The 15,781-nt window shown below is 41.6% G+C and overlaps 2 protein-coding genes across 5 annotated transcripts in view; both read left to right on the top strand.

The window, feature by feature from the left end:
• The window catches only part of LOC142107491 (cell adhesion molecule CEACAM8-like), a 368,458-nt gene extending 362,186 nt beyond the window's left edge, over window positions 1–6,272 (top strand). For both annotated transcript variants that reach the window (XM_075190943.1, XM_075190944.1), the window contains exons 7-8: window positions 3,770–3,851; window positions 5,871–6,272. In XM_075190943.1, coding sequence (XP_075047044.1) covers window positions 3,770–3,851; window positions 5,871–5,972 — 184 coding nt within the window. In that variant the 3' untranslated portion in view covers window positions 5,973–6,272. The remainder of the gene's footprint in view (window positions 1–3,769; window positions 3,852–5,870) is intronic.
• LOC142107490 (cell adhesion molecule CEACAM8-like) overlaps window positions 1–15,781 on the top strand; it is a 119,542-nt gene that overhangs the window by 58,745 nt on the left and 45,016 nt on the right. The gene's annotated exons all lie outside the window — the stretch shown is intronic.

The raw sequence follows: 15,781 nt of genomic DNA, 5'->3' as shown, positions 1-15,781 counted from the left end.
TCCAATAGAATTAACATCTAATCCACTGGAAATCCCCAACAGCCATGGGTTCTGTTGCTAATATAGGCCACAGATTGGGCGTACCCACAAGTGATCCAAGTAGGCCCAATCTCTGGGCTAAACTCAATATTAACACCCGGGGGTAAATGTATCAAGCTGAGAGTTTGCCGGCGGGTTTGAAAAGTGGAGATGTTGCCTATAGCAACCAATCAGATTGTAGCTGTCTTTTTGTAGAATGCAGTAAATAAATGATAGCTAGAATCTGATTGGTATTTCAAACCCGCCGGAAAACTCTCAGCTTGATACATTTAACCCCCGGTCCGAAACTACCAAAACCATGATGTACCAGGCAACAGCCCGGGCACTTTTGCTTATCCTCAGTATAAGCACAAGCAAAATCGGTGGTATTCAGCATATCAATGCTGACTACACTGACAACACTTACTCCGACATCTTCAGTCCGGACGGCTGCTTCCCGACAAGGATCCATGACGGCTGTTCTTGGAGGTGACTTCAGCCAATCGTGATGAAGGAAGACGCCGGCGGGACTTGATGACGTCAGTGGGATAGGCGCCGCTGTTAACGCTGCTCTTAAGAGGGTAATGTAAGCATGTGTAGTCAGCACCGTTAAGCCGTACCACACCCACAAAAAGAGTAAAATCAAAACAAATGAACATGCAGCAGAACAGCCCAATACAGTCTAACTAAGGCAAGTACACGTCATCGGTCAATGTCTCGAAACTAAAAACAATAGTATACTATACTGTATATTAAACTGTGCAGAATGAGGAAGAGCTCCAGTAATGACCCTGATCCAGAGGACAATTGCAAAAATTATATTTCCTTATGCAGGATGAGATATATTGAACTTTAATGAGACAGCACATATTCTATCTCTGTATTATGTACTCATCACAGTAAGGGGACACAAAAGTTTCCTTTATTTCCATTGTTACAATGTTAGATGTTTAGATTTTATTTACACTATTTTTGGTGCTTCCTCAATAAATTGTGCTTAGATTGAGCAAATTGCATAACCCTAAAAGTTGTGGGCGAGTTCTCAATGTGCTGGTGTAGACATGTATTTTTTGGCACACTAAGAAAGGCTCCAGAGACTGGATTATTTTGCATATTTTGCTGCTATCAATCCAGCTTGGCCTGGTCAGTTCTGTCCATCACAAAGGGCTCAAATTGGTTCCTTCTGCAATTGATGCCATACCACTGGGCTACCCCTGCTTAAAAACAGGCACAAAGATACGTAAATAGGCAACTAATATCACAAGCAGAAAGTAACTGGTGCTATGCAGTGCTCTGCATCTCTCCTCATTCATAAACATATTATATATATATATATATATATATATATATATATATATATATATCACTACATGCAATTAATTTGTTTTAAAATGGAAGATGAATATGATTGATGTCCAATGTGTCTACTTCTGTAGTGCACATTTAAAGGACAACTTCACGCGAAACTTAAAATTTCATGTGGACAGAGTTCTGTTAGATTAAATTACAAGTTGGATCTTGTGCTCCTTACATTATATAACTCGTAGTCTGTGGCTATTACACAGACAAGGAATTGGGAAGTACAAGACTATAGAACAGTGAAGGAATCCTCATAGCTTCATATTTAAATTGTGTAACTATTTGCTATTCATTTTATCCATATTATTACTAGCAACTTGGACCAGTCAAAATCTGCTGACTTTAAATTATTATTTGTATTATTATTTATCAGACATGTTATTTCATTTTGACCTACTGCCCGTAATTTCCAGGGCAGTCCCAACTTTTCAACATTAGTCCCTGGAAATCTTCCACTACTAACCGAGTATACAGAACATTTCCTCTCATTGTTTGTATCTGATGTTACTTTCATTACCTCTTCTTATTCTGTGGGTTTTGTAACCTAATATTTCCTGAAGAGGAGTAATTAACTTGCACAAAGTGACATTAAATCCCCGTTGACGGAACTTTTAATGATGTTAGTTGTACCAGGGTCCGTCCAGACAGTACCATGCGTGGTGGGCTTGCATGGACCTGATTAGCAGCTTGATGATTTTATTCCATGTCTTTAATCCTCTAATACTCTTCGTTGCTATACAGTAATATAAATAAATGGTACCTGGATACAGCCAAATAGTAGTTACATCTGAAATTGAATATCCTAGTTAGTATAATCTCACTGCAGCATTAAGATGCATTTTATCATACTCTCCCGGGATGTCCGGAAGACTTTCCGAATTCTGTTTACGTTTCCCAGACTTCTGGGAGAGCAGGCCAATCTCTTGCATCCTTCCTAGTGAAGTGGGTGGGATGGGGGCCACCATGGCGTAATTCGATAAGAATCACGTCAATTTGTCCACGCCAGCTTTAAAGAGAAGTTGGCAAGTATACTTAGAGATGGGTTGGACAGTGTGTGGTGGTCTGACTGCTGTTCAGTTGGCTGAGACTTCTACTGTACAGTGTGGTCCATAAGTGTGGAAACAACCTTTTAAAAAAAACTTTAAAAATTAGAGTTGCATCCAAGATGGCCGACTTCAAGATGACCACCATACTGGCCACATACCCTAAACAGATTTCCACCACACCCAGATCATATGTGTAGACACTGGATTAATATTTCCTTACTCATTTCTGTTTTAAAAAGGGTATTTCCACACTTACGGACCACCCTGTATTTAAACAAACAACCACAGACTAATAACTTCTACATTGCTCTTGTATATTGTCACATTTATGTGAAGAGAGAGTGTCCCAATTATAAGGATCCTATTAATAATATAATTTACTTTATTTCCATTTAGGTGAGGCCAACACTTCGACTATGGTTAGTAGACACATTATTGTCATATAATATTATTATTATTATTCATTATCAGTGGTGCACACTAGGCATTAATACATGACCAGAAAACGTGTTGTAGGTTAGTATAGAAAAGGGAGATATGTCTACAGATTAGGAGGTAACCTTCTATTTGTTCTGCTTTTCCCTGATGTTTTCTCTGTAGTACAATCCACACTTTCATCATCATCATCATCACCATTTATTTATATAGCGCCACTAATTCTGCAGCGCTGTACAGAGAACTCACTCACATCAGTCCCAGCTCTATTGGAGCTTACAGTCTAAATTCCCGGACAGACAGGACAGACACACAGACTAGGGTCAATTTTGATAGTAGCCAATTAACCTACTAGTATGTTTTTGGAGTGTTGAAGGAAACCAGAGCACCCGGAGGAAACCCACGCAAACACTGGGAGAACATACAAACTCCACACTCCTCTACATGTCTATTGGTCAGAAACGTACCGTTGGGAAAGCAGATTGTAGGGGAGGTAGCAGCATTATGCTTAAAACAAAATATCATTCCATGCTGACATATATAAAAAGCTCTTCTAGCAATTACCAGGAAGCTCAGACTTACTTACACCAGTGATAGTCTTTATTAATCTCTAACCACAGATCAGTCCATTATTATTTAATTACACTTAGAAATGGAGCAAATAGCTTTAAGGATCTCCATGTGGAACAGATTGAGCTTGAATAGCTTGATATGCACTTTGGGATAACCACTGATACATCTGTGCAGTTAATTTGGTAAGAGGTCATGTAGAGTAACCAGGAGTATAGAGGTTGAGTAAGAAGCGTCTAGTGTGGTCATACAAAGTGAGAGGCAGATCTAGATGTAGGAAAGGACACGCAGGGACAATTATATTTTAGCAAATGACAACGTGGAAGAATTTTTGCAAACAGTGTTTCTATTTCATTTCAGGAACGGCCAGAGCTACAATATGCTGCTATTGAGTTCAACAAAAACATTCCAAGGAAAAAACAGGTACAGCCGCCCCCCTCCCCCTTTCTTAAAAAAAAAACATTATACGATAGAATGGTATTATGATGTAATATTATAGTAGCCACTGTTATACTAGTGAGAGTCACAGTCATCATAATCGGCTTTGGACAGAGTAGCACAAATAGTCATTTGCTCTGTTCATTTTTAACTGGATGACGGTTAGTTATTGATGTAGCAAAGGGGGCGTGGCTGTAGCCACAGAGGCCATTACAACTGGCCCACTGAATTAGTGACTTGTGGGCCCCGATGCAGGGAATTGGGATGGAGGGAATGGGGCCCACAGCTCACTAGTTACCTGCACAGCGGGACCGGGGCCCACAGCTCGAGGGGAACCGGCTTGCTAGTTCCCTGTGCAGCGGGCCTCATTATCTTCATGGGCCCTGGAGCAGGGAAGTGGGAAGAAAGGAACCCGGGGCCCACAGCTCGCTAGTTCCCCGTTCAGGGGGCCCCATTATCTTCATGGGCCCTGGAGCAGGGAAGTGGGAAGGAGGGAACTGGGGCCCACAGCTCGCTAGCTCGCTGTGCAGCGGGCACAGTGCCGGATTAACCCGAGGTCTAACTGGGCTATAGCCCAGGGGCCTCGGGCATCCAGGGGGCCCTTCAAAGTCCTCAGCAGCATTATTGATCGGTCCGGGGGCGGGGGCGCCCGATCAATGCTGCTGAGCACTGTCACTGTAGTCCTCCGTCCCCGGCGCTCAGTAATCTGTTTACTGAGGAGATCTCGCGAGATCTCCTCAGTAAGAAGCTTACAGCGCACCGGGGACGGAGGACTACAGTGACAGGTAAGCGCTTGGGGGGGCCCTCACGGGGTATGGGGGGGGGGGGGCGGCGGGTGGCTCACATTGGGGGCTTCACGGGGATATGGAGGCGCCCTTAGCCCAGGGGCCTCCATTCCCTTAATCCGGCCCTGAGCGGGCCCCATTATCTCCATGGGCCCCGCACCTGCTGCACTAATAGTAGTTCCGCCACTGGATGTAAGGTAATGCTCAATAGGCAAGTACTGTCAGCGAGAAATTAGGGAGGTATTATCTGTTCACTGAGCGTGTGCAGGAATGGAGGCGTTTAGAGAGGATGGGGAACCCTAGTGCTAGGCACACCCAGAGTGTGTCCACACCCCCATCATGCCGTTACCGTCCACCCCGTCCCGATGCCGCCTACCCAAGTATTACGTTTGGCACCTGAACACTTGAAATCTATGTGCGTTACTTGCAGTAAGTTAGTTCATAGAGCCCCATAGTCATCTCTCACATACTCCTCCACCCGTATCTTTGGAGGGGGGGGGGGCTGAACTGTTTTTTTTCAGCCAGAAGGCAGCAGATAAATGAGTAATATTGTTTGTAAGTAATTTCATCACCTATTGAGGAACAGTATGATTACGAAAATAGCCTGAACAAACAGGAAGTATAAGCAAATCTTATCCGGGAACTTTTTCCTGAATATGTTGTTTTTTTCGTTAGAAAATAGAAATAAGCAGCTATCTTTCCAAATGAGTGATTGAGTACTCTACATCCTCCTGTCCCTCTGTCTAATATCTACTTGAGCACCTCTATTGTTTTCGGTAATTGGAAAAGGTCAAGGAGCACAAAGGGAAAACGAAACAGAAATAATTGCTTATAAATAACAAACTATTTCTATGCTAAATTAATAGATGTATTATACTCAAAACCAAATACAACACACACAATATCATGTAAATATAACATGTAACCACAAAGCTATACTACTTACAAGACATGATGCCTGACTCACAACCATCCTTATAAAATACTCTACAACCAAATTTTAAAAAACAACAGACAATGAAGCTAAAAGTCTCAAAAATCCATGACGAAAGATATTTTTTATTTCTATACTCCCCATGGATAAGGCTCCCTTAAGCATATGCCCAGTTTGCCTATGTTGTAAATACAGCTGTTGCTATCTCTAAGGATGTACATTATAATATTCTGGAGCGCCCATTCATATTTTTTTTTTATAACCTGTGAATATATTTTCTTTTAGCAACCGCCTGGGTCGTTAGGTGAAGACGGGAGCCCCCCGAGACAGCCACCACCTGAAAACGTTGTTTACTCCGAATTAAGATTACAGACTTCTGCTTCCTGAATGGGAAATAATGCACAATTTGTTGTACTCTTGTTTAAATATGTCACACAACTCTGCATCAGGATCCGGGGTGCGATTACCTTCTTGTAACATCGTCTCGGAAGTATAAAAAGTTAATCTGGTACTCGCAGGAAGCAAAGATCAGTCTATGCTAACAGGACTTGAGCTTTCTATATTTGGCCAGTTTAACATAACAGTTTCTAAACTTCAAATCATCGCTGTGATGATGGAAAGACTTGTATCATAGAACTAGACTCAAGCTGTCATTAACCAGTACGTTATGTGAACTGTTGCAGTATAACATACGTGCATCAATATATATATATATATATATATGTCGCTGCCAATCTTATTTTTGTTGCATTTTGAGTATGTAATGTATGTGTCCATGGATTAAACTAGTTTTATTCCTTGTTTTTAACCTTACACTGTTAGATGTAGCTATCCAGCTAGATGCAATTTTGCAACTTGGCCAAACTATGTTCCGCTGCCGGCAGCGGACGGATTTATAATGCGTGGAAATATTTATCATTGGGAGCAGGACGTGTCCTAGCTCAACTTGAATTTGTGTGCAAAATGCAAAGTGCAGCCCTTATTTTCCCTGAATGCAAGACAAATTTGTATTTTGACCCCGGGCATTACAAGATGAATTGCCCATAGAAAATATGCAAAACCTTTCTGTCTATCTGCTTTTATAGCGACAATATTCTATTCCCAATGCATAACAGTCTCTATTTAGAGCAGTGGTCAGGGAACAGGGGTAAATTACCCCCAAATGGGGTAAAAATGAAATTCCTGGGTGTAATGCTGACGAGTCACATGCTGTCAGTTGGATTGTAGACCCCTTTAAATGTGAAATTGCTGTTGTACCAGAAGAGCCTCAAGGGTTGGCAGAGGCACTTCTTGAGCTTCGATGCAATAATGAAGCATGTATTGCATTTGAAGACAAAGCAGATCTGTCATATTTTTGGGTGTCAACAGCTGCAAAGGCATTTAAAATTGCACATGAGGAAGCAGTCAAAAAGTTGCTGCCTTTTACAACAACCTACCTTTGCGAGCAAGGAATTTTGCACTCTAACGAACATAAAACAAAGCAGAGAAATCGATTGGACATTTAAGACTGTATCCAAATTGCTCTGACATCAAAATGCCCCAATATTATTGCTCTCGCATCAAAAATGAAGCAACGTCATTTCTCCAGAACCTGAAGTTTTGAAATTGAAGCTTTCAAAGAAATTTTGAATAGATTCAACAAAATTTTGAATTCCAATAATTAATAACATATGATTTCCTTCCTTTCAAATCAAGGGGGTAACGTCGGCGTATCTAAATATATTTGGGGATAAAAGGTAAAAGAGTTCCCTGACCCCTGATTTAGAGCAACATTTTCCCAATGGAAAAAAAAGTAAATATTGTAAAAGCAGAAATGCAAGAGAATATTATCTTTGTAAAATAATAGATTGCAGGAGAGGATTGTAATGAATACGGCAGGAGATCAGGAACATATGGAACGACAGCTGTGGAAGAAAAACAAGCAATATAAAATGAATGCTAATATATGTATAGACATCTGTAAATAACATCTATGTCATTTGTGTCATCACTTCAGTGTTAATGCAAAAATGTATATATTATAAGGAATAATGTACCCCTACTATAAATTAACATATTTGAAATTCAATTTGAGATCTGAGACCTATTGACCTGTATAAATACAACAGGCCTTGAGCCTTTATGTGGTCATGGAACTCATTGGTGACTTATATTATCCTCATAATATACAGTAGGGGTTATTGGGCCTGAGTCATTAAGGAAAGTTAAGCAAAAGTAAGTAAGGCAAAACCATGTTGCATTGGAGGGGGGGGGGGGGGGTAAATTTAAAATGTGATGGCAGATTTATATTTGGGGTAGGACATGTCCTAGATCAACTTTAAATTTCAGTGTACAAATAAGCTATCAAGTATTTGTGCGCTGCATGAAAAAGCAGTCAGTATTTAACTTATGTGCAAAACAGAATACTCATTTTTACCCCTTGCATTTTAACATGGTTTTGCCCAGGAGACTTAAGTAGGAAATTTCTTACCTAAGGCTCATAGTCATTAATTGAAACACATTTTTTTTTAAAAAAGTGCCCCCCTCCCTCCATGAAATACATTCATCAGGATGTTATTAATGTCTACTGTATAAAATGTATTTTTACAATTGTTCTTGATTGCAAACACATGTTCTAGCATGTATACGCGACCGCCATCACTATTTCAGCATTTACACCTGACCTGTAGCTGGTACAAGTGATACGGCTGAAAATCACGAACCTGAGAGATGCCCAGAGCTTGGATCAGTTGGATGTGCGTGCTCTTAACCTTGGCACGTCCTTACTGTACATTGACTACGTACATACACACCTTCCCTCCCCCGTTCCGTCCATGAAACTGTAGGCTGCTGCAAGTGTCCTATGTGTTCGAAGATGAATTCGATGTTCTTGCGCTCACTGCATTCACTTACCTTGTTCTGCAAAAAATACGGCTGTCACGAACGCGCTCCCAGCTGCCGTGACTTTGGGGTGTTTGCTGTATGAGGTCACACACGATTTCAGCCCGCAGTCTCTCTCACCTATCACACAGGTTATAGACCTACGGAATCGCCCCCAAACACAGCGCTCTCACACCCCCAGACACTTCAAGGATCAGCCACCACCTATTGGGTACGGGCAATAGGACCCCAATATACTGTCCCACACTGGCACACAGGCTTCTAGTTCCACAAACTAGCAAGACTTACACCAGCACACACAGGGTTAACTCTTCACACCTCCAGACTGTTACACAAATGTACATACAAGCACACACAGCTTGTTAATCATATGTATCAACAAATCACACACAGGGTAACCTGGACAAGCAATCTCTCGTCTACACAGGCTATGGATTCTTTAGAGTATCAAGGACGCAACTTATTAAATTTTAGATTTAATATACAAAAGGTACAGGGCATTCAGATATAAAGAAAAATAATGAATAAACAAATAATAAATTTGACATAACAAGCAAAAACAGTTTAAAATAAAAAGGATTACATTCAGATTTGCACTTACATGAATTGCATTTCTGGCCAAGGGAAATGTGGCTAAGAAGATGGACAGCTTATCAATGTCAATTGATTTCCCAAAAAGTCTGACAGTTTGTTCCCTCAGAACACAGATTTTTAAGCAACCTCAAATGGGACGGCATTCACAGGGGCAGTGTTAATGCTAATCGGGGGTTGTGTCCTGGGACACTTTTTCAAACCAAATTTACCTGTGGCCTAATTTATTAACCAATTCTACAATGTGATATATTTGTCCTGGACAGCGTTACATCGATCCAATTTTATCATTAACAAATCCCCTATGACTTTGTCCATCTTTTCATATCAAACATGCCTAAGTACAGGGCATTCACAGAGCTTCCACCCCTTTTCTTCATTTCTCTGTGGGGCAGAATTCTTAATTTACCATATGAGCTGCCCTTCATCATGCTATTGAGGAATAGGTGGTCGATCTCTGCTTTTATTGATTTTAAGTGGCATATTTTAAAACTGAATTCTTTTTGTCTATACAGTATTACATATAGGCTATGTTAGCACCTGGCCTTATTGAGCCAGACCACATGCTGAGCGGTACCTACAAGTCTATTCAAGTGTCACAAGCAAACAGTGCTATGTCCTGGAAGCTGCTAAAAGTGGCAGGCTTATCTCCTCACACTGGGATGTAAAAAACCTCCAAACACAATTACATCAGACTCTGCGTCTTTAACTGTTACACTAACTTATCAATGGATTCATTTGATACAACCTATTTACACTGCAGTTATGATTTATCCCTTGTAAATAACTGCAAGCTCTCTAATTTACACCTAGGGGTTAGTGTGTGTTTATACTACCTATTGAAAGGAAGTCAATTAGCTAGGGAAATACATGATCAAATACAATGGATGTCTGTGATCTGTATATCTAAAGCGGATCTCTGCACAAAGGGTTTACCTAACTCAATTACCTGTTCCTGGACTCCTTTGGTCACACCTTTATCTGAATTGAAAATCATGTTAATTTAGGTATTCATGCAAAGATTTATTTGGGTCCTGACATCCAATATTCTATTTCAGCATATCAGATTTATGCTCTCATCCTGACAACGGCATATATCAGCATTTACGGTCCTTAATGAATCAGGTCCATAAAGAAGGAACCAATTGTAAATAAGTAACCTGCAGCAAGTACTAATTATCTATCAATTTCAGCCCAAATGACTGAGAACTTCATTACAACCCTCTGGTATATATTGTTAGCATCTGGATTATGGTTGACGTATGAAACATCCCCTTTTTTTTTTATCAGAAATGTACATTACTTTCACCAATGTAAAAAACAGGACACAGCTCATGAAGGGTTGTAAATACATTTCCCACCCATTATTCATTACACAGCTGTTATTCCTGATGAAGCCGATACAGACAGGATAAAACACGTAGGGTAAAATGGAGACATTTTTTGGGCACTTCTACATCCATCTAATAACATCTCCATATCTGTAGAGTTCTCGCACCGGCCAAAGTGTTATCATGGCCGGTGACTGAACGGCGTTTTGTCATGAAGTAGCAGCGAGTAAAGTCGCAAAGTGAAACATACATAGGCGGTCGGCCCCTGCTCCCGGGAACGAACGAATCATGTGCCCAAGGGGAAAGCTATGACAATGAGTGGAAGAAACCGCTAAAGGAGCTGGACATGCTTGACGACTACGCCAAAAGGTCTGGCTCTCTATCAATGCTCTTGTGCTCCACTAGCTGGACGAGTTTGCCTAATATATATATATATATATATATTTATTTATTTATATTTAGGTTTTTGGGAGCACGGGATCAGGATACCCCCAATATTCAGAGGGCAGCAATCCGATTACGTCTTCATTTTCATCTCATAAAACTATTCGAGTGTGAGTGTTCTACAATGGAATGCCAATGGAGTATCAATGATTGTGGACATATTCATTCATGATGTTCTCAGTCAGGACTGAGACATTAAGGAGAGCAAAGCATAAAAAGGAGTAACTTTGCACCTGGGCAAAACCATGTTTCATTGGAGGGGGGAGGTAAATTTAAACTGTGAGGACAGATTTATAGTTGGGGTATGGCATGTCTTAGATCAACTTTAAATTTCAATGTAAAAATAAAGCTATCAAGTATTGTGTGCTAGATGAATAAACAGCCAGTATTTATCTTATGTGCAAAATAATAAACCAATTTGCACCCCTTGCAGAGAATCATGGTTTGTCCGGAGAACTTATGCTCCTTTTTTTGCCTTACTTCCCTTAATGACTCAGGCTCAAGATGAGCAAAGTTCCGAATAGAGTTTTGGGACAGAACAGGCCCATTCCACAGAGCTACCAAGTTCCAGCAATACAATCTTCCACTTTGCCATTCAGCTGAATACCATTATTCACTGTGGGCCTGATTTCAAGTTGGATGTAAGTAAAATTGCGCTGTGCATGCCCACAAAAATTCTGCCAAGTAACTTTTACTTGGGGGCTGCATTTGCGACTTGAATGCCGTTGGGGGAATACGTCAAGAGATGCGGCTTTAGTTAGACCTGGATTTGTCTCTAGATACACCTCTTAGGAGGCTGTCCACAAGTGCCGGCATGCCCAAGCAGTTAATGGCTGCCAGGGCCTGCTGAGACTTGTAGTTCCACAATAGTAATTGCTATATTTTTCATTTGCCACTATTAACCTGGAAGAGGACCAGTGGTGTGCAGCTAGCGTAGGCACACGTTATACACACACTATTCATTTTGTAATAAAATACATTACTTTCTTCTAATCCCAGCACTGTCATTCCTTTTCTATGGGATGGACAATACCCAGCCGCATGCAATGCTGCCATCTTGTGGGATGCCTTATGCATTCAAGGTAGCAGGACATGTAGGATAGGTTATTCAATTGGAATGTATAGTGTTACAAGGTGTGCTATTACTCTCTGGTAGCACTGATGGTCTAATAGTGAGACAAACATGCTAATGACAATTTAAAAACTGATGACTAATATCATTAGTAAACTCCTCATGAAGGTTATTTCCAGTTTAACCCAAGAATACAAAACCTCCAGATATATCACACACACACACACACACACACACACACACACACAAATCTCCAGATATATATCACACACACACAAACCTCCAGATATATATCACACACACACAAACCCCCAGATATTTCGCACACAAAGCTCTGGCTATATATCGCACACAAAGCTCCGGCTATGTATCGCACGCACACAAAGCTCCGGCTATCTATCGCACGCACACAAAGCTCCGGCTATCTATCGCACGCACACAAAGCTCCGGCTATCTATCGCACGCACACAAAGCTCCGGCTATCTATCGCACGCACACAAAGCTCCGGCTATCTATCGCACGCACACAAAGCTCCGGCTATCTATCGCACGCACACAAAGCTCCGGCTATCTATCGCACGCACACAAAGCTCCGGCTATCTATCGCACGCACACAAAGCTCCGGCTATCTATCGCACGCACACAAAGCTCCGGCTATCTATCGCACACACACAAAGCTCCGGCTATCTATCGCACACACACAAAGCTCCGGCTATCTATCGCACACACACAAAGCTCCGGCTATCTATCGCACACACACAAAGCTCCGGCTATCTATCGCACACACACAAAGCTCCGGCTATCTATCGCACACACACAAAGCTCCGGCTATCTATCGCACACACACAAAGCTCCGGCTATCTATCGCACACACACAAAGCTCCGGCTATCTATCGCACACACACAAAGCTCCGGCTATCTATCGCACACACACAAAGCTCCGGCTATCTATCGCACACACACAAAGCTCCGGCTATCTATCGCACACACACAAAGCTCCGGCTATCTATCGCACACACACAAAGCTCCGGCTATCTATCGCACACAAACCTCCGGCTATCTATCGCACACAAAGCTCCGGCTATCTATCGCACACAAACCTCCGGCTATCTATCGCACACAAACCTCCGGCTATGTATCGCACACACACACAAAGCTCCGGATATATATCACACAAAGCTCCAGATATATATCACACAAAGCTTCGGATATATATCGCACACAAAGCTTTGGATATATATCGCACACAAAGCTCTGGATATTATTGTGAGATCAGAGCTATTCGCTGTCTCCATTACTGGGGACCGGAGGCGCGGTGACTTCTGACCTGTCCAGATACCTTCTGCACATGCGCAATGTGCTCAGCCAAAAATACCGAATGCGCATGCGCAAAACAGGTGTCTTCTTCCTATATGTGAAACGCCGTGCTGCACAGTTGTGTAGTACTCAGCACTAGTGTATATACATATATACTACTTGGCACTGTATTACCTATATACTTGTATCCTGCATACAATAAAGCCAATGTTCTGATTAAGTGTGGACCAATCTCCTTGCTCACATCTACTGACATCTATTACAAACCAGCATCTGCCAATAGATATAACACACACAAACCTCTTGATATATCACACAAACAAACCTCCAAATTTATCACATACAGTCATAAAATGCAATATCCTTATCACATGGCCATTGCAGACTTTAAGCCATGTGTGTGCCCTGGTTTAACATTTCATAGATATGAGCCCTAATCATGTGGTTATCCTGAGAAATTATTACTGCCGAGTCCTAACATTCTCAAAACCAAGCAATCTCAGCTCATTAAATAAATATCAAAGACAAAAGAGGTGCATGAATCTGCCAGAGTCAGTAATTGGAATAATTAATCTCTGTCTCTTCATTCTTCTTTATTTTAAGATTACATTGAATTGTGTTACTCGCTCCCTGGTTTGCCCTGTCTCTCCCTTACAGCTACAGATAAGCAAGATTTCTGCAAAACCTGAGTTTTCTGGCAGTACCGGCTGTTATGCCTTCCCCTCGTACTTTGCCATTTAGCGGAATGTCATTACTCATACCTCACAATATTTAGAATCTGGAAAGCAGAGAAGCCCGGCCATCGTCCACACAAATTCTGCCCCAAACCGATCAGATATAGGTAAAACTCCACCTACCTTCAGTCAAGCCCAGTCCTTTTTGCTGACAGCAAATCGGGATACCCAACCGAAATCAGGACAGTTGGGAGGTATACAATTAATCACTGTATTTGTGAGTCTATGAATAGAACTGGGACTATGGTCAATTCATTCTGCTGTAGTTGGCAGGCCTGGCTATTGGAGGATCCGCCAAACAGGTTCTAAAGATGGTAGGCGGTTCAAACTTTTGCCTACTGCCCCTCTTCAGCCCCCCCTCCCCAGCACAAACACACCTAGGTGCAGTTAAAGTTTGTTGAGCCATCTCCTGAGATCAATGAGTAGCCGTGCTCCTTGAAATGACTGAGCAGACCATCCAGACACACCAATGCCAAACCAAAGACATCTATGGTGTTCACCAAAAGCACTTTGTTAGTCGTTGGTACATGTCTGTCTAAACAGTTCAGCAGCATTGGCTGTTTTTTCTTTTTTCTATTTAACATCCTCCTTTGCCCCATATTGACTCTCAATCTCTTTGTGTCCATGAGATTTGTGTAGATTTCATTGGGCAAATCAGTACTGGAATAAATGCTAAACCCCTTGTTTCTGCCCTTGTCATAGCTATATACATATATAAATACCCCACGGAAAAACAGATGAGTCTTCCTTTAGCTATTCTTTTGCCCGATAAGGGGTAGGGTGTATGTTCTAAGGTGTCGGTGAGGTGTTAGATGTTTTGAAATTAAAATTTCAGTACACACAAGCGGTTAGGCTTGGAAAATTGCAGTGAAATTAAAATGCTTGATGGAAATGGTGATCTGAGACAAGGAAGTGAAGTTCTTGTGGTTTGAAATAGAACTAAAACATATGAAGATAAAATCAAGAGCGTGACAAAAGGAAGAGGTTAGCAAGAGTAATTCGGAAGAAGAGGAGCAAGGATGTAAGGGCGACAACCCCTGCTCTCTGCAGTCTGGGAGAGTGGCGCCGGGCTATGACATCATAGCCCAGCGCCACTCTCCCTGCCCATCACTGGCATTAACGAGCAGTGGCTGACCGCTTCACAAGCTGCCAGCTGCTTCCCCTCCATTGCAACGGCCATGTCCTTGTCTGCTCCATGTCACTCATTTAGTGGTATATTTACTAAACAGCGGTTTTGAAAAAGTGGAGATGTTGCCTATGGCAATCAATCAGATTCTAGCTGTGGTTTTGTAGAATGTACTAAATAAATGACAGCTAGAATCTGATTGCTTGCCATAGGCAACATCTAAACTTTTTCAAACCCGCAGTTTAGTAAATCTAGCCCTCAGTGTTTTAGAAGCCCCATAACCATTGCCACGCTAGGCAACTGCCTAGTGTCACCCAATGGTAGTGCTGCCCTGGGTAGAAAGAGAAAGTGATAAGTGAAACTAACAGATAGCTGGGTGATTACAGCAATCACAGTAGAGACTCACTGGTAACAGACTTTCTGTTGACATGACTAATAGAAAAAGTGACTTGAGCCATAAACGCATCAATCTCTTGGTGTATTAAAAATGAAACAGTTCCTTGTATTTGCCTTGTCTACCTGCTCCTTTACCTGCCATATCTCATCATAATATTATCATTGGTCACATCGTGACCTTGCACCAATTGCCTTCCACATGCTAGGTCTAAGTTCATAGGGTAATTCTTTAAAAGAAGGCTCTAGACATCACTATTCAATATATGTGTGAGAAAAAGATTCCCTTAGGAGACAGTTTTGCATATG

The sequence above is a fragment of the Mixophyes fleayi genome, chromosome 11 (assembly GCF_038048845.1).
Source record: "Mixophyes fleayi isolate aMixFle1 chromosome 11, aMixFle1.hap1, whole genome shotgun sequence".
Lineage (NCBI taxonomy): Eukaryota > Metazoa > Chordata > Amphibia > Anura > Limnodynastidae > Mixophyes > Mixophyes fleayi.
Note: the sequence above shows the minus strand (reverse complement) of the source record. Positions and strands in the feature narration are given on the sequence as shown.